General features: G+C 40.3%; 1 protein-coding gene across 1 annotated transcript in view; it reads left to right on the top strand.

The window, feature by feature from the left end:
- STK3 (serine/threonine kinase 3) overlaps window positions 1–24,244 on the top strand; it is a 384,968-nt gene extending 360,724 nt beyond the window's left edge. The window contains exon 11 of the mRNA XM_077493089.1: window positions 14,813–24,244. Coding sequence (XP_077349215.1) covers window positions 14,813–14,971 — 159 coding nt within the window. The 3' untranslated portion in view covers window positions 14,972–24,244. The remainder of the gene's footprint in view (window positions 1–14,812) is intronic.
- The last annotated feature ends 1,076 nt before the right edge of the window (window positions 24,245–25,320 follow it).

The following is a 25,320-nucleotide window of genomic DNA, read 5'->3' as shown; positions in this document are numbered from 1 at the left end:
TACTCACCTGAGCCCCATCTCGTTCCAGTGACCGGCCGTCCGGGACTATCCCTCCTGATTTGCTGAGACACCGCAGCGGTGCCATTAGCTCACGCTGTTGTCAATCAAATTCTGTTAGCCAATGAGGATAGAGAAGGGGCGGGACTGAAATGCGGCACTGTGTCTGAATGGAGACAGAGCTGCAGCTGGGCTTGGGTGCCCCCATAGCACGCTGCTTGCTGTGGGGGCAGGAGGGAGGGGCCTGGGGAACCCAGAAGAGAAGGATCTGGGCTGGTCTGTGCAAAACCACTGCACAGGGCAAGTAGGTATGACATGTTTGTTATTTTTAAAGAAAAAAAAGAGACTTTAGTATTTCTTTAATGATTGTGATATTTGGGATGCCAGCAAGTTTTATTTTTAAGAGCATGAACAAAAAACAAATGTGTGTGGTCTGTTTTCCTAAAAAAAAGTTTCACATCTTACAAATGTATTATGTTAAGATAAATTCGAAAGATCATTTTTTGTAAGGTAACTTAATTTTCACACCTTTTAATTGGTTTGCATTGTATATATATATATTTGTGTGCTTAGTATAGCCATAACCCAGGAAAACTCCCAAAGGTATACCACTTTGTAGTACTCAAAATAGACTACAGTGCAGCTTTAGCAGCCAATAGTAAAGTTCATGCTCTTTTTTTATTTTTGTTGGGTTTTCTATCAAAGATGCCCTACATCTCTGCCCAAGGCACACACGCAGGAGGATGAATTGCCTGAAAGTTCAAACATGTATTGCGTCATATTCAAAATCATCTCCATGACATGAACCAATAGGAGATATTAAAGAGATCAGTAAGATATCAAGAAGAAGAAAGTGGCATAATCCATACATTACTTAAAATATTCATCATGGGATAAATAAGTAATTTGAAATCTTTTTTTCAGAGATGCACACACTTTCCGTAGCGCAAAGGAGCCTTGCATTATGGAATGTTGCCTTTTTTTACTCCTATTGCTTGATATATCTGTAGCCCTGCAAGCATTGGCGACGTAGCTATGTGTCCCAAATGGCATTGCTATGTTCTACTTAAGGTTATTTGACATCCTCTTGGTGCTCCTGTTTCCTCTAATGATCAAAAAATGCTAATTGGTTAATTGGTCCAAAAATTTGAAGTTTCTCTTGTGTAAATATAACTGATAGGATATTCATGTGTATGCGGTTTCTGGAATAGGGACTGTTGTGAGCACTACTGTCTCCCCTGTGAAAGTCTGCATTCGAATTTATTGCTGTTATACCAATTAATACATATCCATAAAAATGAAAATCTAAAATATTGCCGCTTACCAGCACTTTATTTTTTCCTGGATTTTTTCCTTCTATTTTTTGTTACATTGTCATCCTTCTAAAAATACACCTGTTGTCTTAGGGTGACAGTTTCCATGACTGTATTGTATCTATGGAGTAGAAGTATTGTCACCCTAGATTTCCTTCCTAATTTGGACTACAAACAATTCCCCCTCACCTTATCTCTGTTACCTGGGAGAGTTTGTGTAGTTCACAGAAGATAGTTTGATAGCTGGTAGCACTTCAGTAAACCGTACATTACAAGGGCACATGTTTTCTGTCAGGATCAATGGGTCGTTTTTGTACATGGAGAAAAGGCACTTGGCCTTAAAAGATGAAAACGAATGCAGCCATCACATCTAAGAAACGATATGCTGCAATATATTACATTTTTGTTTTCGGAGTTTGGATATATCTTGAATAGATCATGTATTCTGGTTTGTAGTACCTAAAATGCAATCAAGGGAGCAGCTATTACAGGTTAAGGTTTTACCAGTGGTCAGTAACAAACGGGGTTGTTTCATAATGGATCGTGTATCTCAGATACCCTATAGTTTTTGGTGGGACATTTTAGGAAAAGAATACAAACATGGAAAGCATGTAGGGATGCTGTGTAACATAATTCAGGCTATATTCATAAAGAGAAATAAATATGTTGGTTGCATGCAATGGCAAACAGTGAACCTTAGATATTATTTACAAAGGGCATAAAATATTTGCTATGTAGTAAATAATAATTGGAAAATAGCTTGGATTTTCGGGAGGCTATCTTTTCTATAAATCAGGCTATGGCAGAGTTTAATGGGTTTGTTATCAAATATTCATGTTAACTTGCCTAATGCATCCATAACCCATGTCCAGGTTTATGTGCACTGCATTACTGTACCTGATATGCCCACCAGCTAGCAACATTTTAGTTCATGTTTTACTACAATTTATAAAATAAAAAGACTATTGTACAGTTCATGTACTATGTTTCATAACGGGTAATATCAGAATAGCTCAGCACCTTTCCAAAAGGTCTGTTATAAAAGGGGATGAAACACACAAAACATCTGAGAGTGCAAGACAACAATATCTAAAACATTGGCATTGGACTCTCATAAGAAAGTCACAAAGAATGAGAAGTACGGTGTGCGAAACAGCAAACTGGGCAGACATAAGGGGGCCTTCTCCTCCTCTCCCTCCTCCCTACAATTTTTCGAACATGAACAAAAAAAGTTTCCTGCTTTAAAAAAACATTAAAGTTAGCCCGATTTTTTTTGCATAATGTAAAAGAAGTTGCGCCGAGTACATAGATACCTAACATGTCAAAATTGCACACGCTCGTGGAATGGCGCCAAACTTTGGTACTTAAAAATCCCCATAGGCAAAGTTTTAACATTTTTTTAACTGGTTACAGAGGAGGTCTAGGGCTAGAATTATTTCTCTCGCTCTAAAGTTCATGTAAACATCCCTTATAATAGGAATATGGCACGATCTGTTCTTTTTACAGTTAGATATGGGGTCAATAAGACCCCATATCTCACCTCTAGGCTGGGAAGCCTAAAATCAAAACAAAAATCAGATTCCCAGCCGCGGTGGCACCATTTGTTTGAATACAGAAGCCGGGCAGATACAGTAAACCTGTAGGCAGGCTATAAATGCTAATTTACTTAAATATTTTTAACAAGTAGAAAATTGGCTCTTACTGGCCTCTGTAGCTGCAAGCACTGTGGAACAATTCATATATACAGTTCACAGCTGAAGCACTAAAATTATTCACTTGTTTCTACCTCCCAGAGTAGAAGAAAAAGAAAAAAAACAAAGCCCCACTCCCCTACAAAAATAACTGCCTCCACACACAGAGACACAGTGCAGAACATATTAAAGTGGTTCTAAAGCATTAAAGTGATTGTAAAGTCTTGTGTTTAAAAAAAAAAAAATAACAAACACAATATACTTGCACAGAGCAGTCTGGATCCTCCTCTTCTCGGGTCCCTCTTCGGTGCTCCTGGCCCCTCCCTCCTGACGAGTGCCCCACAACAAGCAGCTTGTTATGGGGGCACCCGAGCCGAATCACAGCTCCCTGTGTTCATTCAGACACAAATCCCTGACCTGGCCCTGCCCCTTCTCTCGCCCGATTGGCTAACTGACTTTGAACGCCACGGGAGCCAGTGGCTCCACTGCTGTGTCTTAGCCATTCAGGAGGCGTGTACCAGAAGGCTAAGACACTCGTGGACATCACTGGAGAGAGAGGGGGCTCGGGTCAATAATTAGGGGGTGCTGGAGAGGCTGCTACACACAGACAGGTTTTTATCTAAATGCCTTTAATGCATTAGGATGATGAACCTTCTGCCTTTAGGCTGGGTTCACACTGGAATGCAGTGGCTGAGAGCAGTTATCTGGTGCGTCTCCATTCACTGTTTCAGCCTGAATATATGGCTGAATTCGGACCAAAAGACAAACAGGGCTCCTATGCATTTCGGACTAGAGCTGCTATGGAGAAATGTGTGAACTGGCTCCGTAGAAAGACTGTTACAATCTCCTGATATGCGAAGAAACATGCATCGAATTTGCAATAGTGTGAAACCAGCCTTAAGGTTTTTCACCTTAATGCATTCTAAGGTGAAAAACCTTCTGTGCTGCAGAGTCACCCGCCCCCCCCACCCTTTTTTCTTACCTGAATCGGATCCAGTCATGTACACAAGAGCAGCAGCTCTAGCCCTTTTCCCTGGGCAGGTTGATAGCAGCAGGAGCCATTGACTCCCACTGCTGTCAATCAAATGCTGTGCTGAGCAAGCGAGCTGCAGGGCCAAGCCCCCCACTCTGTCTCAATAGACGCAAGCAGGATGGCTCAGGAGCCAGCCCAAATGGGTGCCCCCATGGAAAGGGGCTTACCATGGGGTCACTTGCCGAAGAGGTGGAGCCTGGAGCACTCTCACGAGACCCCAGAAGAGGAGGATTGGGGCTGCTCTGTGCAGAACCACAGAGCAGGTAAATTTGACATATTTGTTATTTTAATTGTTTTTATTTAAATTAAGCTTTAAAGCGGAGGTCCACCCTTCCGCTCATTGGAATCCTCCCCCCCCCTCCGGCGCCACAATTGGCACCTTTCAGGGGGAGGGGGGTAGATTCTGCAGAAGGTACGCCACTTTCTGCAGAATCTACGCCCCTTTCCGAAAGTCCCCCGCTGCCTGCTGGGAAACACACAGATCCCAGAGACAGCGGGGACCATCCTTATTGCGCAGCGCGACTCGCGCATGTGCAGTAGGGAACCGGGAAATGAAGCCGAAAGGCTCCACTTCCTGATTCCCATACCCAAGATGGCGGCGGCAGCACCCGAGAGACGATCGAGAGATCGGCTTCGGGTGCCGACTTCACGGGCGCCCTGGGCGGGTAAGTGTCACTATTTTAAAAGTCAGCAGCTGCAGTATTTGTAGCTGCTGGCTTTTTAAAAAAAACAAAAAACGGCGGACTCCCACTTTAATGTTGTTCTAAGTCAGCAGTGGGGAAAAGTTCAGTTGCAAGGAGACCACAGGCAATGCTGTGGACTAGTCCTTTGTCCTTTGCTTGCCTTTATGGGACACAACTTCCAGTTGCTATTGGTATTTACAAAAATATTCATGTGTGTGCATTGAGAATAAATCTCCAAAGCAAACTGTTTCCAATGTGTAAAGTATATATTTTGTCATAAAATGTTATATCCAGACTGTATCTTTTTAGGTTTCTCAGTGTAGAGACAATAATGATGAATGGGTATGCAATGACTCTATTGAACATTTTCTTCTGCCAGAAGCCCAAGCAGCATATTGACCTAAAATTCAGTATTCCCTGTGAGATATTCCTTTCCATAACGTTAAATTTAGGATCTGATTCATCAGGGTACCTGAAATAACTTCCTACTCGATGACTATATCAATGGAATATATCCATGTGACATCGTAATACGAGCAGAGTGCTATTAGAATGATAAAGTGTTTATATATTTTATCGTTGTCCTCTTTTATTAGCTCACTGCACTCTTTGTTTCAGCAGTAAATGTAGATAGCAGTGCTTCTATTTTTGGTACGTTTACAGTTCTATACTACCTTTCTTGTATGGTATATTATTTAAAGGGTAAGTTCACCTTTAATAACATGTTGCACCCATATTCAGGGTGTAACATGTCATGAAAGAACCAGCCCTCGCTCCCCCTGCGAGCAAACGGATACAGTATCTCACAAAAGTGAGTACACCCCTCACATTTTTGTAAATATTTTATATATTTTTATGTGACAACACTGAAGAAATGACACTTTGCTACAATGTAAAGTAGTGAGTGTACAGCTTGTATAACAGTGTAAATTTGCTGTCTCCTCAAAATATCTCAACACAGCCATTAGTGTGCATTTATCTTTTTTTTTGAAAAAAAGTATAATATGCTTTAAAGTGTAAGTAAACTCCAACAGTTAACTTCTCTAATTTTCTCACCAAGTATAACGTTAAAAACTTTGGTTATATCTGTTCAGTAAGTGCAAAAAATACTTATTGGGAAGAAAACGAGACTCTACAATCACTTTAAAGACCAGGCTTTTTTCTGACAATTGTCTGCAAGTTAAAATCAGTATTTTCTGCAAAAAAAATTACTTAAGACCCTCAAATATTTTGGCAGAGACCCTTAGAGAATAACATGGTGTTGCAATATTTTATGTCACACAGTATTTGTGCAGTGGTCTTTCAAAAGCAACTTTTTGGGAAAAAATACGCTTCAATTAATTAAAAACTAAACAGTAAAGTTAGCCCAATTATTCTAAGCAAAAAATTGTGACTCAATTTGTTCCAGAATTGTGCAGCTCTAGTTGTATAATATTCCTCTTGCTGCCCGGATTCCCGCCATCAGAAATGTTCATAGTGTAACTATGACCGATAGGACAATCATGTACTTGTTGTTTTGGGGTAGGAACTCGTAATCTGTGTCCTCTGTAGACTTTTAGTGCTATGCAAGTTTGTTCCTTTTCCCTAAAAAATAAAATAAAAAATTTAATATATTCCAGCTTCCTAGTAGTTGGATGTGGTGGCTGTATTGGTTTTCTTTCTTTTCTTGTGTTTTTTTTTTAAGTGGAGATCCTGCCAGTAACCTACTTTCTGTTCTAGGGAACTGACTATATGCTATCTATGGAAGAACTACATTGTCACCGTTACATAGGAGAGGCTGTGTAGTTTAATGTTTCTCAACCACTGGGTCATGGCCTAGCTCTGGGGGGCAGCTTCTTACCTGCTAGCCCATCAAATTTGCCATTATCTGCTCTGAAGCTCCCATACCAACCATGCTACTTCTAGGCATCACTGTCCTTCCTGCACATATTTAGCCTGGCCCTACAGGGTGTCGGCAACTGTGGATAGTAGCTGCGTCACTTGTCTCTGCCCACAGCCCCATCACCTCCTCCGGTAGGAGCAGGAGTCCTGCCTTAAAGCAGAACTTCACCTAAAATCTGAAGTTCCACTGCTCCTATTCCTTCCACCTTCTCTGCCACTAATGGAAACATTTTTGGGGGAGTGGATAGTTATTTTTGACTGCCCTCTTCACTACCCACATCCTCCTGGGACATGTCCCTATTCACAGGGCACAGCATGGCTCACGCCTGCACAGTGAGAAGCTGGCTCTGAAGCCACCAGGCTTCACAACCGGATTTCCACAGTCAACATAGTGACCCCTCTGATGGAAGAACCAGTCCACGTGAGGACAATGCTGGATTCCTGGACTGGTAAGTGGGTTTATTAAAAATCAGCAGCAACAGGATTTTTTCAGGTGCTGACTTTTGGTTTTTATTTATTTTTTAAATGACCAAAGATCTTCTTTAAGTAACACTTTGGGTAAACTGTGAGCAATAGAAGACTGCAGTCTGCAATGTTTGCAGGGGTGGGGAGTGCTTGAAGAGAGTTTCAGGGTAAATGGTATTGGAAGAGAGCGTTAGGGGAAGCAGAGGTGAACTTTGATTTAAGTGGGTGGCAGAGGGTGCAGGACTACATAGCATAGGAAAATTGGTGCAGGGGGCGCACATTCACTGTCCCCCAAAAGCTGGGTGTCATAGCTGAGAATGTCTAAAGCAGGAACAAAATGCTGTACTCCCATAATGCACTGACTACTTCTTCTATTGTCAAACCATACCGTCAGAGATTTTCCAGGTCTCATGTACTGCACTGCATTCTACTTATCTCACATTGCAAGCAAGTGGGTATGAGCACTAATTGTTTATAATTTAGTGACTTCTTTTAAAAATAATATCCTGCATTTCTATTGGAACAAAGAAATTCTTTAATATAGGCCTGCTCTTGCCATTTTGCCTTTGTCATTTTCAGAGTAGAAAACAGATGTGCACAGAGAGCTGTATATCAGAGTCTAATTATTCCCTGACACTATAAATGAGAAGCAGCCCCGGTATGTGACAGCCGCTAATGGAGAGGAGCTGCGGTGATGTCACTCTTTAAAATGGAAGGAACTGCGAGGCATATTTACTGAGAATGACCCAGGTCTGTCTCATTGTGTGATATTGCCCCTAAATCATTCCTTTACTGACAGGACAGTAGACGGCCAAGCAGCTAAAGCAGAAAATCCTGAATGTAACTGCAGAAGAGACAATTGTCCCAAATAATGGCTTGTGATCTTATCGCTCTATTGGTTTTTAAAACTGGTAAATAGAAACGCATAGTGGTTTCAGTAAAACATTTTTTTCGGTGACAACAAAATTAATTTCCTATTGCCAAATATTTCACATGCTGCTCCAAGTTACATCAAGCACCACACTGGACAACCACATCTCAGATGCAGGCTTGGCTCACCTCCTCCAAAGACATCACCAGTATGAGCAACAGCAATGCCGCACATCAAGATGCCAAATAATCTTCCTTTATTAAAATAGCCAACAGGCACACATTGTATTCTGACATGTTTCACACAAGGCACTGATCTTTTTAACCACTTGCAGACCGGACCATTTTGCTGGTCAAAGACCAGACCACTTTTTGCGATTCGGCACTGCGTCGCTTTAACTGACAATTGCGCGGTCGTGCGACGTGGCTCCCAAACAAAATTGACGTCCTTTTTTTCCCACAAATAGAGCTTTCTTTTGGTGGTATTTGATCACCCCTGCGGTTTTTATTTTTTGCGCTATAAACAAAAATAGAGCGACAATTTTGAAAAAAAACACATTATTTTTTACTTTTTGTTATAATAAATATCCCCCAGAGATATATAAAAAAACATTTTTTTCCCTCAGTTTAGGCCGATACGTATTCTTCTATATATTTTTGGTAAAAAAAAATCGCAATAAGCGATTATGGATTTGTTTGCGCAAAAGTTATAGCGTTTACAAACTAGGGATAGTTTTATAGCATTTTTATTAATAATTTTTTATTATTTTTTTTTTTTACTAGTAATGGCGGCGATCAGCGATTTTTATTGTGACTGTGACATTGTGGGGGACCCATCGGACATTTTTGACACATTTTTGGGACCATTGTCATTTATACAGTAATCACTGCTATATAAATGCAGTGATTCCTGTGTAAATGACGCTGGCAGTGAAGGGGTTAACCAGTGGGTGGCAGTGTAGGGGTTAAGTGTTCCTAGGGGTGTGTTACTAACTGTGGGGGGGTTGGGCTTTCATTTAGTGAACACTGATCTCTGCTCCAATCACATGGAGCAGAGATCAGCGTCACTAGTTGCTAGGCAGAATGGAGAAATGCTGTTTACACGGCATTTCCTCCATTCGGCCGCTCCGTGAGACGATCGCGGGGATGCCCGCGCCGATCGAGTCCGTGGGTTCCGCGACCGGACTCACGGGGGTCCCGACCAGCGCGGGAGCGCGCCGCCGGCGGCGGGCTCCCGATGGCAGGGCGGCATTGAATATTGGACGTACCTGTACGCCAATATGCCTGCCCGTGCCATTCTGTCGACGTACATCGACGTGCGCTGGTCGGGTAGTGGTTAATAAAGCAAAATTATTTTGCATCTCTTTGTGGAATTCCTGTTGCTAAATTTGCCATTAGAAACATGAAGGTGCAGTAGTATCTGGGGCCCAGAAAAAAGAAAATAGTTACATAAACTGGTAGAGGTTTTTTTGTAATCTACCGGTTAACCATAGAGTATGGGAGCTCAACCTGTGGCCCTCCAGCTGTTGCAGAACTACAAGTCCCATCGTGCCCTTGCCTTTGGGAGTCATGCTTGTAACTGTCAGCAGCTTGCAATACCTCATTGGACTTGTAGTTCCACAACAGTTGGAGGAACACAGGTTGAGCACCCATGCCATAGAGCAGGCTTTTTCAACCAGGGTGCCTTCAGGTTTCGTTAGGTGTGCCTTGGCAAAATACCTAATAAAAAATTGCCCAAAAACTGTATACAAGTGAAATATTAGAAGATGAGAGAAATGTTGGAATACTAGTCAGAACCAGTGTGCAAAGGAGCAATTGTTTTGGCATAATAAATTACCTCTAATGCTGGGTGCCCTACCTGTGTGGATGTTGCTGCATTATGTAAAACTTTTAGTTTAGCTTTTACATTTTATAATGTAAGTATTGTATAGCAATGTATAAGTTCCACATCAACAAATCAGCATTCTACAAAATGCTATTGTTCCGGAACCAAGAGCAGGGAGATCTCTGATGAGGCTTCTTCTGTATGATCTTGGTTCTGGAAGTTTTATTGAGCGTTTAATATTCAATGTGCAGCCAGTCTTTCGTTGTAAGGAAAATACCTGTTGATTTTACCAGACATGCATTGTCCTAGTTGCTTCCTGTGAACTGGAAATAAAGTAAAGACAATGGGGGTTATTTACTAAAGGAAAATCCACTTTGCACTGCAAGTGCACTTGGAAATAAAGTCGCTGTAGATCCGAGGGAGACATGCAAGGAAAATAAACAGCATTTTAGCTTGCACATGATTGGATGATAAAATCAGCAGAGCTTCCACTCATTTCAGATCTACCCCTTAGATTTCTCAACCAGGGTTGTATGGAACACATGAGTTTCTAGGGTTCCCGTGAGCAATGGGCAATTTCTTGCTCTTAAGCCTGGTACACACGATCAGTTGTTTTTTTGTTTTTCAGTCAAGCCAGCGGGCTGGCTGAACAAAAATTAAGAGCTCACTGTACTAGCTGATGTTCGTATAATGATCTCCCTGCTGAGCCATTGTGTTCTGATAACAGGCTTGCCCCCACCAGAACACATTGCTCAGCTCTCACATCCATTGACAACCAGCACTGATTGGATGTGGGTCTTCCAACATGCCCATTTGGCTGGCTTCTGTCGGACAGCGTGGTGTACACACGAGCTGAATGTTAGACAGTTTTTATTGAACTGGCTGATTTTGGGCCCATGTGTACCAGGCTTTAGATAGATAGTCATTGACAGCATTGATCTGTTTAGCCCTTTAGCGATCTGTAAGGGGGGTTCTTCTCTTTGACCACAAATGTAAGTAGCATCCTGCCCAGTGACCATTGCACTAATGTACCATGAGCTTTACATAGTGTAATTATTACCTGGGGTTCTCTGTGACCGGAAATGTATTTCTAGAGTTCCTGCATGTTAAATAGGTTGGTGTAGTCGCATTCATACACCGAGTAATGGAAATGAACCTAAGCAGACATTTAAAGCCAGCCTGTTTGACAACCATGGCTGCCCCCCATAGACACAATCAAGAAAAAAGCTTAGATGGGAAGTATGTTATTTACAGAATTACCAAGTGAGACTAAAGAAGATGTTTGAACAAAAAAAAAAGAAAGCTAATGCAGCAACTACACCTAAGGACTTGTAAGCTGCAATATATATTTTTTTGTTTTTAAGTTCAGATGGACTTTAAAGACTCCCTATAATTTCTGTGACTTCCGGTCATGCAGTAAAGTAAATTTCAGATTTACTATGGCGTGCCGCAGTGTTGGATTTTCAAAGATTCTCGCTCTCCAACTAGTTAATTGCTTCTTTCAGAGGCACACTTTTAACGGTCTTTTTTGCAAAGTGCATTAATCACAATGAATGTTTTTGTGATCTGTCAGATAGCCATTTCATGAAGCCATAATTTATGTCCAGAAGCTTTGTTGAGAAAATATAGTGTATGTAACCTTCCGATCAATATAATATAGCATCTTCCAGCGGCTCATGTTAGATGAAATGACACCCTGCAGGGTACTTGAAATCTGCTCCGTGACAGTGAGGTCAATGGCAGCTTCTGTTTTTCTTTATAAATCAAAAATTTAACACCGTTTTAACTGAAACTAAAGCTTTTTTAACCTCTTCCCATGTCTCTACATATTGTAAGGCAATTTAGAAATCTTTCTTTTCAAACTCTGACATTTCAGTTTTTTCTAGAGATGTTTAAGCACTCTTGTTTGGAAAATATTTTAAAGATGGGAGCCAAATGAGAGATTGAGGTTGTTGCATTCAGTGTAGCAACACCAGTCATATGTGTTTCCTTCAGTGGCAACTCTTCTACTTACACCAGTTTGGGGGGGGGGGGGGCATTGACAGATTCTAGTCTTGTAGAAGTTTGTAGAAAATATGATGTAAAATAGTACAAAACCAGTACTAGAAAAGTATAAGTATTAGGGATGCATCGATACCTGTGTTTTTTTTTTTTTAAGAGTGAGTACTCGCTGATACCAATTACCAGTAAGGTCCTGTGCGATTTGAGCCCATACAAAATGAATGGGCTCAAATCGCTCTGCAAAGAATAGCAGCCTGGGTTCAGACAGGAGCAGTGCGGGAAACCGCATGTGATTTGGACTGGAATCGAACCGCACCCCTGTTAAAATCACATGCGATTCTTTGCAGTGGAGTTTGATTCCATTCATTTTGTAGGGGCTCAAATCGCTCCATAACATTATCGGTTTTAGGTATTGGAGAATTCACTCAAGTACTAGTGCAATTGCTTAGTATTGGCAACAGTGCAACCCCAATAAATATAGGGGTTGATTTACTAAAGGCAAATCCACTTTGCACTACAAGTGCATTTGGAAGTACAGTCTCTGTAGATCTGAGGGGGACATGCAAGGAAAATAAAAACAGAATTTTTGCTTGTACATGATTAGATGATAAAATCCACAGAACTTCCCCTTATTTCAGTGTTTCTCCTCAGATCTAAAACGACTGCACTTGCAGTGCACTTGTAGTGTAAAGTGTATTTGCCTTTAGTAAATCAACCCCCTAGTGTATACAGTTGTGCTTGTAAGTTTACATACACTGGCAGAATTTATGATTTCTTGGCCATTTTTCAGAGAATATGAATGAGAACACAAACATTTCTTCCACTCATGGTTGGTGTTTGGCTGAAGCCATTTATTATCAGTCAACTGTGTTTACTCTTTTTAAATCATCACAACAGAAACTACCCAAATGACCCTGATAAAAAGTTTACCCTGATGATTTTGGCCTGATAACATGCACACAAGTTGACATAAAGGGGTTTAAATGGCTATTAAAGGTAACCATCCTCACCTGCGATCTGTTTGCTTGTAAGTAGTGTGTGTATAAAAGATCAATGCTTTGTGGACTCCTGACAGACCCTTGAATCTTTCATCCAGTGCTGCACTGACATTTCTGGATCCTGATTCATGGGAACACAAAAGAATTGTCAAAGGATCTGCAGGAAAAGGTAGTTGAACTGTATAAAACAGGAAAGAGATATAAAAAGATATCCAATGACTTGATTATGCCAATCAGCAGTGTTCAAACTCTAATCAAGTAGTGGAAAATAAGGGGTTCTATTGAAACCAAACCACGGTCAGGTAGACCAACTAAAATTTCAGTCACAACTGCCAGGAAAATTGTGAAAGGTGAAATACAGAACTCTCTGAAAACGTGGTGTGGCTGTTTGAATATCCACAATAAGGAGGCACTTGAAGAAAGATGGGCTGCATGGTCGAGTCGCCAGCAGAAAACCATTGTTATGCAAATGCTACAAATGATCCCACTTACAATACACCAAACAGCACAGAGACAAGCCTCAAGCCTTCTGGCACAGAGTCATTTGGAGTGATGAGACCAAAATAGAGCTTTTTTGGCCACAACCTTAAACGGTACGTTTGGAGAGGAGTCAACAAGGTCTACGATGAAAGGTACACCATTCCTTTTGTGAAACAGGGAGGTGGATCTCTGATGTTTTGAGAATGTGAGAGCTACAAAGGCACAGAACATTTGGTCAAAATTGATGAAAAGATGAATGCAGTATGTTGTCAAAAAATACCGGAGGAATATTTGCATTCATCGCCCAGGAAGCTGCGCATGGAATGTACTTGGACATTCCAACATGACAATGAGCCAAAACACAAGGTGAAGTCGACCTGTCATTGGCTACAGCGGAATAAAGTGAAGGTTCTGGAGTGGCCATCTCAGTCTCCTGACCTCAATATTATTGAGCCACTCTGGGGAGATCTCAAATGTGCAGTTCATGCAAGACAACTCAAGTTAGAGGAACTGGAGGCCTTTTGCCAAGAGGAATGGGCAGCTTTACCATCTGAGAAGATAAAGAGCCTCATCCACAAATACCACAAAATGCTTCAAGCTGTCATTGATGCTAAAGGGGGCAATACACGTTATTAAGAACTGGGGTATGTAAACTTTTGATCTGGGTAATTTGGTAGTTTCTGTTGTCATTACGATTTAAAAAGTGTACACAGTTGATATTGATAATAAATGGCTTCAGCCAAACACTAACCATGAGTGAAAGAAAAGTTTGTGTTATCATTCATATTCTCTGAAAAATGGCCATCAAATCATAAATTCTGCCAGGGTATGTAAACTTATAAGCACAGCTGTATAATGAGGCAGATTCCATATAGAAGGCAAGCAAACCTTTTTCTACTTTATTCTGGCACTAGTTCTCTAGGAGCTGATTGAATTAGAGCCATTTCAGGTGCTCACAGAAAACCCAAGACTGTAATCTAAAGCAAAGTTTTTATGTTTAGCATTCATATATATAATCTTCGTAAATGGTAGCCAGAAACTTGTTGTAGCATCTATACTATGTATACCTCTGCAGATGCTGCCAATAGTGAAGTGCAACAACGTGTAGCAGCCAGTCAAGCATCATCCTTCAGAATCAGTCGAAGCATGCCAAAGAAATGGGAATTGTAATTAGTTGTTATGGGTTACTGTAGAACAATGGTCTTCACAGATATAATTCAGTAAAGCCCTTCGCTTTCACACTCAAGAACATTCATGGGTTTTCAGCAGATGACTGCACACTAGCTTTCCTCTGTCTCTGACATTCAGGAATTCTAGCAGTATCACATGAGAAATGGCCGCTGTCAGTGGAGCCGCAGGATATTCAATTAGACTTAATGTTTATTTTATCTTAAACATCAGTGCTCTTTTATATAGGGATGACAGATGCCACTATGGATGATTTGTCATCTGTGTCCTGATATAGTGATATGCTTTCTCAGACAGTGTTATTCCATTGTATTTTTTTTCTATGTATCAGATAATAGGATATGCTTGTTACTTTATTAATCATTTGCTTCATTATTTTGCTCGCAGCTCAAGAATCTCAGCTTCGAGGAGCTGCAGATGAGACTGAAAGCTTTGGACCCTATGATGGAACGTGAAATTGAGGAACTGCGGCAGAGGTACACAGCAAAAAGGCAACCCATCCTGGACGCAATGGACGCCAAAAAGCGCAGGCAGCAGAACTTCTGACAACGGCTGTTCTGTTCACAAAAACCTTATACACACTTGGACTTGAGTGCTTTTTAGGAACTCTTCAATTCAAACCTGTGGTCACCTCACACAAATGCTTTTCCCAACAAAACTATGAACATGTGTTTTATCTCTGCACAGGCATTAACAATGTTCTCTTCCTCTCAATTTGAGCAATCTGTAAAGCAGGGCTGTGAGTAGTATCTTAAGCCCTACTCGTTCTTCCCTTTTGTTCCCATCCTCATTGAACTGTTTTGATTGCCTATATAGTGGAGCCCTGTCTGTGAATGTTCTTTTGTTACAGGTGAATAGAACTCTCAGATTCAGGAGAGGAAGAACTCTTACAAGCCGTACGTCTATATGTGGAGATAACAGCCAGCATAGTCTTTTAATATTCCTTCATATCAATATTTCAGGGATGTGTGTTTGCACCTTGGTAGATATTAATTTGCCTTAACGTTACAACTTATCTATTTATTTCTTTGTGTTACATCCGAGTGTGACTTACATTAGTGACCAAACTGTATTCCGTGCTTATGCTTATTAGAGGGTCAGTTAATTCTTGTTTTGGGGAGGTGGTATCTCCAGGAGATTAGCTGTACCCATTATGGATTTTTAATTATGAGGTCTCTGCTTCTGTATTTGGTGGTATGTCCAAATGCTGCAACCCTTGCAGAGAGGTCTTGCGTCATCTTTTGGTAAAACGGAGCAAGAGGAGGGAAACGCTTGTGGTATCGGGGTTATTGGCAGAACCTAGAATACTAGTAGGAGAGTTTGCAGTTGGGGGTTCCCTTAGAGTGTTAATATCTGAAAGCATCCATCTGTAGCATCCATCTGAAACCAGTGTTGACTGATTTGACCCCTCAACTAGTATAGCTGCTTTTTATTGGAGGAAAGGGAAATAAGTGGTCTTACCCACTGCATTTTCTCAAATACTTGGTTTTGTTCTTCAGCTTACTGGAAAGCATGTAACTACTGGATTCTGAATGGTTACTACAAGCAGGAGATATTTTTCTGTCCTTCAGTTGGATTTACATAGCCCTACTTATTTTACGTATTTCTAAATCTTTGTATTCTATGCAGATTTGAGGGTTGTCTATTGCCTTCATTCCTTCTACTGAGAGGGGTATTTTATCCCGGCATTGATTAGGAAGATTGACGTGATGTTTGTATTGTGTAGACATTTGTTTGCAGGCAGTCCTCAGAGTGGATAACATGCTCAAATGTCTGTGCAGGAGAGCTAATTGTGTTACCCACAACAACAAATCGGATTTCTTCATTTTTTTGTTTCAATTGCAGTATGAGATAATAAAGAGAAATGCCTGATTGGCTGTTAGACCAAAAGAACCGTTCTTTCAGAGTTAGGCCTCATATTCCTTGACTTTAGGTGCAGTATCATTGAGCATTCCTCAAAGTATACTACATGGATATTGAGGTTATGTACACAAGGCAAAGTGTGTGTAGAGGGGTTGTGTATTTCCTCCATTTGGCTTGGGTTCTTCCAGTAATTTTATTTTTTTTCATTAAGTTGACTTTATTAGTCAACTTTCCAACATCATAGTGGTTTATACATTCATTAGTTATTCCTGCTACATCAGCTCTGTCAAAAACCTCCCCTAATACCTGAAAAAAAGTGAGCTTTAACTAGCCACGTCCTTTTATTCCAGTGTTTTCGATTAGTTTTTCCCACTATTTCTCTATGGATCCATGTAGATTTTATTTTTATTTTTTTTGGCAAATTTTTAGGGTATTTTAAACCTGTGAAAGAAAATGAACTGGCTAAGCTGTCCACTCTTATTTGCTACTGCAATAAACTTGCTGGCCAGAGCCTCTAACAGTTTATTTTAGCATATATTAGTTCACCTCCATCTCATTATGCAATGCACAGAGCCAAAGTTAGATCAGCAGGTCTAGGCATTGCAGCGTGGGTTTATGTGTATCCTAGGTAATAATAACTTTGAGAAAATTGCTATTCGGATGACTCCAGCCTGAGGCAGTAATAATGTGTTGATGGCTACCTGTTGTATTAAGCTAGTTGTCTTTTTTTTTTTATATACTCACAGGTTCTTTTACACAGTAAAGGAAGACTACTATCGGTTTTACACTGTTTTTAGATATAGATTAGGCTAGCAGTCCAGCCACTCCAATCTTGTAGGCAGCAAACACCCTTAAGCTGGACATACATGGTTCAAGTTTCGACCCATGTCTGTGAATCTGCTAAAATTCCAGCTGTGGGTGACTCTGCCAACACCATAGCACTCAACACACTTCAGCTGAAAAATCAAAGAAAAAATTTGCCTGAATGGTGACTTCAGCTGCAAGAGCAGAGCCTTTATGGGAGAAACCTTTTCATATATGACCAAAAAGTCATTGGTTTATGATACACAAGGCTATGGGAATCTAAATGTTGCCCCAAATGTTTTTAGCTCTACTTTTAACATCTATTTTGCCCCACATCTCCGTTTGTTCTTTATTTAATCAACCATCTCCCCTGATAATAAACTGGAGCAGGTTATTCCTGTTCTCTTATTAAACAACCTTTTCCGACACCTTCGAAGAAAAGTAATTCTCCAGCACTCTTGTTTTATTTCTTTTTTCCATTTAACCTTTCCACATTATTATTGTACTTTAGGAGGCAGCAATGATTGGTAAAATCTGTTCTGCTTTCAGTAAAACATGAAAATGACTAGGTTTTGTCATTCCTCGGTTACATTCAGCGCTTTGTTGGCTCAGATGTAGTAAAGCAGGTAACATTTTTCTTGGATGTTGATATTCCAAAATGTTATGTACGTGAGCTGCAGCATTTTGTGAGGCTCTCCATTTGCTGCACAGCATTAAATGGATGTTAAATTTTCGCGGAGCAGATTCCTGCAATGACATTTTGCGCTGATCTTGTCGGCTTCTAGGGATTTAATGCATATTTTCTCACCTTGGTAAGGCCAGCAGACTCCTTTTGTAGAGCAAGTGACAGTTTTCACATAAAATAGTCGGTGAATGAAGGAACTCTTATTTAGTAGCAACTGCTTTGTATTTATTAGAGCGCTTTCAGCTCCTACAGCGTTTCCTGGAATAGCTCTGCCTTCACGGTGAGCAAGTCAAATCTCTATTAATTGGCCCCTAATTAACCCGAATTAAACTTTTTGGGCAAATTACATAACCTTGAGACAGTAGAGTAATCCATTTTATTCTTCTGCAGGCTGCTGAAGTCAAACTGAATCTCCAGTTATACTGACTGTGTCGTTTCAGAAAAGCTAAACTAAGGCTAGCCACACGCACATGCCATGGCTGAACAAAAGGAAGATTCCCACCTGCCAGCTATTTTATATAGACAGCTGCAGCCCTCACGGCCATAAGTATGCAGCTAACAAAGTCAGAACCTCTGCATGCTTGTTGCAAGATGGTGACCCAAAAGTTCTAGAACCAGATAATTACCATGTATGACAAGTAACTAGAATTTTCATAAGGAGAGGACAGCAGTTTCAACCTGTGCCTCAATACAGGTTTACATTGAAGCAAGACCAGCCACAACATTAATGTTGGTGGTTGGATCAGGGGACCAGCTAATCTGCACGCTAGCTGTATGCAGATAATGCCGATACAAAATAATTGTTTATAGATTTTTACAGCTCTTTCATAAGAAGCATTATTGCTGAGATAGTCTAGATTAATCTTAATAAAAAACTTTCAGGCAGGTCAGACTTGGCCCATAGACTTATATTGAGCAAAAGGAACAGTAAAGCATAGTCACTGTGCAGTATTACTAAGCAGGAAGCCAGGCCTGCATATGTCTACCACATACAGTTTGATATACAATTTGTCACTGCTATTCTGTGTAAGGGATGTCAGATTTATTGCAGTCTTCACACTGGGGGTCATTTATCGAGCCCAGGGACAGGCATTGCAGATGAGCAGTGTACGTTTAGTTTGGATAGATTTATTGTTGTCCTTCGGCTTATTAAAATTTCTCCTTCTAGTGTTTAATAGTATAATGCCAGTTATAAATAAACTTGCCATGATGGAAATATGGAATGTGCCATTGCCCACATCCCTGGTTGCCTGCTGCCATCAGTATTGACCCAGAGTAAGTATGCAGAATTGAGACGTTGGAGGAAACGTGAAAATCCTTATCTGCATATATGTTTCAAATCATTCTTCTAATGTAGTAAAACCAGGGGGTCAGAACGATGACCAGGCAACTTACATTTCCAGTATATGAGATCAGATGCCGTGATAAATGGTTCAGTCATACTTACACCTAATAAGAACATCAGTCATGCAACCCTGACTTACAATTATTTATTTGCATATCTTATTTGGAACAAAATTTTGCAGAGTGGGAGTCTGATTGGGAAGATAAATGCAATCTTATTTCTATAAACTGGTGCTTTTTCAATGATTGTAAATTTTACAGTAAAGGGGCCACCAACTTTATCTAACCAAAGAAACTGCATCACCATAACCTGAAACATGCGTCCTAGATCATACTGTCGTGTTTTCTCCTTTTCATCTCTACAATTCGTATGGAAAGCATGCACAATGTAACACTGAAGCTAGCAAAGCTGTTTTATTAGATTATAAAGTTCTGTTTTAAGCACCTTTTCATATTGCGTGAGTCAGCCTGCTGCCTGGCACTGTTTGAACTAGAGCATTCAGCAGTGCGACCTTGAAAGAACAGAATGAAAAGTCTATGCAGGTTTTTAAAGTACTGGAGCGTTTATAGTGTTGCCTGCATGGCAAAATAAAGGTGATCATATGACCTGTTGCTTTAGCAGAAAATAGAAGGTCAAATAATGCATTGGTGGTGTGGGCCAACAAGGCCATCACCTAGTCTTCTGCCTTTTTTCTTTCTAGTGTGGTATATTATAGAACTGATTCCTCACCAAATTGTTCCTCAGTCTTAAAAGGTATTTCCTGGAAATACTTTGCTTTGGAGGTCTGCCTTTATTAACTAAGAAGGGCCCTTCCACACATCTACAGTCACTTTTGTGATGATATGTGGGACCTCCATACTAATGCAGTTTGCAATGAGCAAAATAATACAATGGCTCCAATACATAGCAGCTAGATTTTATGGTTTCATTGCAATACTAGATAGCTCCAAATTCAGGGAAATGCAGAGAGCTGTTAGAGTAGTCTCTATTACTTCGCCAAGGCATTTTAGAGCTCTGTTCAAGTATGTCTTCACTTATCTAACCACTAAAGCAGATTGTTCATGTCTTGAATACCACTGAATTAACCACTAAAGACTAGCAGAAACGTTCATTGTTGTGCAAAGGGGACCTTATTTCAGGCCCTATTCAGACGTTACAAAACTTATGAAACTATAGAGGGTGTACCATTATTGTCTAAGATGATATTGGAAACCTTTAAAGTGGAACTTTATCCTAAATAAAATTTCCTAAATTTGTAACTCTACCGAGTTGTCCTCTATAAACCTACTCGCAAATCGAACAAATCCAGCCTCGTCTGTTGACATTCACCGCAATGCTGTTGTATGGGTGGTCCCGTGATGCCATCTTCCTCTGTTGCATCACCGAGAGGTGACTGTCTTGTCAGGTTACTGAAGCCACGCCTCCAGATGATGTGATGCATGTGCAGTGTGTTTTAGATGGCCCTCAAGCGATGTGTGACATATCCCAAGAGCCTTTAGGCAGCCGGGGTCTGTCATTCTTGCCTAGACAAGAAACCAAGAAGTGCAGGCCGTTTACATAATGAAAATAATGTATATGAGACTGGAACATAGAAGGGGGAGTAATAATATAGAAAATGTAAGAAGAAGATGAAGGTCTATCCAGCAGTCTGCTAGCTAGATGCAGTTGTGTAGTTAAGTATATACAACAATAAGTAAAATTCCGATAATCCATTATCTTCATTATGGCATTACTTGATCTATGGTAAAAGAAGCTGCATACCTGATCCTATTTAACGAAGTATGAGACTTTGGGACCAAAGTTATATAGTGAGCCATCCTCTTTGGCTTTAGAGGTAGCTTGCTTTGTGCCTGCAACAGATAATGCTGAAGATCCATATTCATACTTTCTTACTGTGCTGCCCACTCCATCCATTGTGAAGGTAAAAATAAATATATTGAACTTTTGTTTTGCCGTCATAATGACCTTTACTGCACTGTATAGTTCATTGTGCCGTGTAAAACAAACATGCTGTTCCTGAGATAGGCAAGCTTTGGAGTTGCAGCTGTTGTCTAACAATACCGTTTGCCTGTCTGTTTCTTGTCCTCTACAAAATAGCAGACTATATTTTGTGAAGAATGGAAGTAGGGATGGTAGGCAATGCACTGCTGGTTGTTTTTTAAATATTAATATTTTAGTGTATGTTGGAAGTGTGATGTTTAAGCACTGTGACCTTGGTCTATGCACAATATTATAGCAGGAGGTTCACATTAGGGAGGGAAACCTCCGGTGATCGCTGTGCATCGCATTGTCGCCTAGCACACAGAGGAGAATTTACATGACTAAGCTATACAGGTGTTCATACATAGTTCTTTCTTATCAAGTTCATATTTTAGTGATATCTGAGCAAATGAACCATGTGCAATTTTCAGTCACTTTTAGTGTTTTTTTTATTTTATTTATTTTTTCAACGTAAAAAGGAAAATGGCCTGATGTTAGAAAAAATGCACATGTTTTTTTTCCATAGGGTCACAATGTGTATGATATATCAAACTATTCTTTTTGATGAGATTTTTATGGCATACAAAACATAATTCATTTGAATTATTATTTGAAACAGATTCTTATTACAATCATATTTTGGACTGAAAAAAAAATCATTTGTGATGAAATTTACAATCAAAAATTGAAATTAAATATAAAAAAGTGTGCAAAACTGATGTTTGTGGCCAGCTTAAAGTTGAACTCCAGGTAGATGTTACAACATAAACTCAGCCATTAAAATCAGTAAATATATTTTTAAATGTACCCATTGTAAGAACCCGAGTCTGACATTGTATGTGGCTCCTGTAAAGACCTGTACAGTAGGGCTTGGACTAGGAGTCAATCAGGCTTTGTTGCATGCACAGAGAAGAGAACTTCGTGAGCAGAGAGATGAACTCGTAAGCATGTTTCTGTTCCTTCATTGTCCAGTCAGGGTGTGAGGGAAAGGGAGGCAAACAAATTTTTCAGCAAGCGGTAGAGAGTCGCTAGCATTCTGTGTAGGTCTGAGTAAATCTCAGGACTGACTTGACAAAATATAAAGAAAATGGCCCCATATATGAATTACAACAGTGTATTATCTGTTTGCCTGGAGTTCAGTTAAAGGCATCTTGGTTACCTTCAGGCCACACTTTGTAGGAAAAAAAAAGTGCACATATTTGCATCCCTGTGCTGACCTGTACTATGTATGTGTTCCTAATAAGGATAACCACGATTTCCTCACTCAGTAACAGATGTCAAAACTGTATTTGTGTCTCAGACATCCCACTTTGTGGTTATGACACCCTGTACCTTGCTTGGAGCAACAGAATCACTTTGTAACAAGCAGTTGAAAACCTTTTATATTTGAGTTGCTAATCATCATTACTACTGACAATAGCACAGCGATCAATATTTATGATACGGACCACGCTTAATTACATCAGTCTGTGATCCTTTGCAGACGGCCATCAGTCACATGCTTCAAGCATCTAAAATTCACATGGCAGTTTAGGCTTTAGCATTACTGCATTCATGAAATTGGTTTCTCATTTATGAGGCTGCTGCTGCATTTATAGTGTTCTCTTTTTACCAATAGTCTCATGAGGCTTTCAGTGACTGTCCTATAGTCTCCTAAACCAGAGATCTTCTCTAAAAACTTTAAGCCTAGGTTCACACTAATGCGGTGTGGGAAACAATGCGATCCATGTACATTTCCCACACTGCCCTTGCTATCCACTGCGGGTGTCAATACAAAGTTAACGACACCCCAAACACAGGTCGCAAACTACCATGCGGGCCGGCTGCAGTTCATCTCCATAAAAAGGTGCAGGCATGTTTTTGGTCCGATGTAGTGCATTCTGAGCCCATTCAAAATGAGTGGGCTCAAAATGCGCCACACTGAATCGCTTGTGAATTGCACAGGAATATGGAGTGGTTCCTGTTCGATTTCACATGTGATTCATTGTGTGAACTGAGGCTGAAGTTAAGTAAGTCCACCTTTCTAACCATGTTTCATTTTATACCCATATTTAGGGTGTAAAATGAAACTTGGGCACAGTTTGCAGCCTCCCCAAAACTCCCCCCTCCCTTACAGAATTTGGGGTTCTTCCCTCTGGAGTGCCTTGGGTATTTTTGAATTTAGCACCCACAGACAAATCATTAATTTAAAAGATCCATGAATGAAATTGCTAAAAGCCCCATCTGCCACAGTGGCAGAAAGAACCATAAATCTCAATGGAGCACAAGTATAGTGACAACACCAAACTTGTAGTCCAGTGATACCTCTTCCAGCCCTGTAACCAAAGGTCTGTACCTTACAGGTCCTTACCTTATGTATCTTCCCCGTACAAACCTGGGCTGGAGGAAGAGTCCGCAGGAGCCAAGACATTCCAGCCCCCAACCACATATTTTTTATTGCAATTCCATGCTGGAAAAAAAATAATTACCCTTAAAAGATTAAAATATCTAGCCCTACCCTCTGACCAGCACTTGTGTTCTGGGGATGTTGAGAGGGAAAAGGAAGCAGCTGAAAAAAAACTGAAGGGGCCAAAAATAAATAAAATATGGAGTCTCACACTTGTTTATGATTCCAGCATTCTTCCAACAACAGTGGCCTGATGAAGCTAACCTTTCTATGGCATGTACTGTTACCAAGCCTTAAACTTAACCTGTAAAAAAAAATACATTAAAACCTTCACTACCAAAAGAACCAGTTTCTAATGTCCACCTTTACCAACCTTCCTCTTTTGTCTGCTATGAATCACAGGCACACTTTGTTTTAACCTTTTGCTTTTAAAATTGGAAAACATATTTGTTGTTCTGGTTGCGTGTTATTATTTTCAGCTGTCAAATGTTTCTACTGGGATATAAAGCCCAGATATGTGTGTAATGTTCCGTTTGCAGATTTGTGTGCGAGTTTGTATTACTTCACCCTCCATTGTTTTTTCTTCCATTATGTTCAAGGACAACCACTTCAAAACTGTTCCTTCAATTTGCTTTCTATGAGAATTCATTTTAATATATAACTTACATGCAGAACATATTGAGTAAAGTTAAGAAAAAAAAAAAAAGATGTGCCTCTTTTTTGTTTCAGCATAACAAGTACAAAAAAGTATTTTAATTATTGTGTGTGCCTACTGTCATTGATGTCTTGTTTTGGTTATTCACTCTCCCAGTTCATTCATTATTTACTTTTATATGTCATAGGGCATTTCTCATCAAACTTCCCTGCTATTCACCCAGCTATGAGAGTTAAAGAAGTCCTCTCACAAGGAAACTTTTCTTCTTCCTGTCCCCCAGGGGAAAAAGTGCACAGTGCCCCCTCTTGATAGGTGCCTTGGGTGCTGAGCTAGTGTGGTTGACAGCGTGTTCTCGCCTCCCCCTCCCGCTATAACTGTCGGACAATGATGCTCACAAGGGCCAGAATACCAAATGAGATCTGACAGCGGTCATCTCTTGTTGCAAGCATGTGCTGGAGACAATCGCTGTCATTCACAATAACACTGACCACCATCTAGTGTCTCACCGTGATCTCTGTGTCCTCAGCCTGCATTCTCAGCAAACGCCAACATCCCCCAGCAATAAAGACTGGTGATGTGCAAGTTCATGAATGGAGAGAATGTGGAGGAGGCAGTACCTAATGCCGTACTCTTAGCTCCCCCATGGAAATACCCATAAATTGGGCTTCAGTCCACGGTGGATCTAACAGTCAGCAGAAACAGAATAAAATAGTGCTTTTATTTCCTAATGACAGCATGGCTCTGACGGAACAGTGCTGCATACACTTGCATATCCATGGTTCCCCTTTACATATTTTTTTGTGTTTGTATGTTGCCCACACAAGTGTTTCTAAACAATAAATACATAAAAACGCCCGTGTACAAGCATCAGAAATTAGAGAGGTGTCTACTTTAATATGTACCTGTTACATTATGCCGAAAAAGAAGTCAATACTTCTACATAGTGTGAATGCTCTATTTCTTTCCAGTCTTATCTGGGTACTCCTGCCTGATAGCATAACTAAGTCGATAACTTTATTGCACTGCAGTACAGTTTAAAACAAAACCAAAGCAAATTCCCAGCTCAACTTGTCAGCCAGCCAGCCTGCAACCAACCAAATTAACCTGTCTTAACAGTTTGCATTAAAAACAGGGGTTTCGTTTGCACACATTTGCAAATAAATGCATAAGCTGCGGA

Source organism: Lithobates pipiens, unplaced genomic scaffold, assembly GCF_037356315.1.
Source record: "Lithobates pipiens isolate NorthernLeopardFrog02 unplaced genomic scaffold, aLitPip1_a1.2 Scaffold_19, whole genome shotgun sequence".
Taxonomy (NCBI): domain Eukaryota; kingdom Metazoa; phylum Chordata; class Amphibia; order Anura; family Ranidae; genus Lithobates; species Lithobates pipiens.
This window is presented reverse-complemented; position numbering and strand designations above follow the sequence as displayed.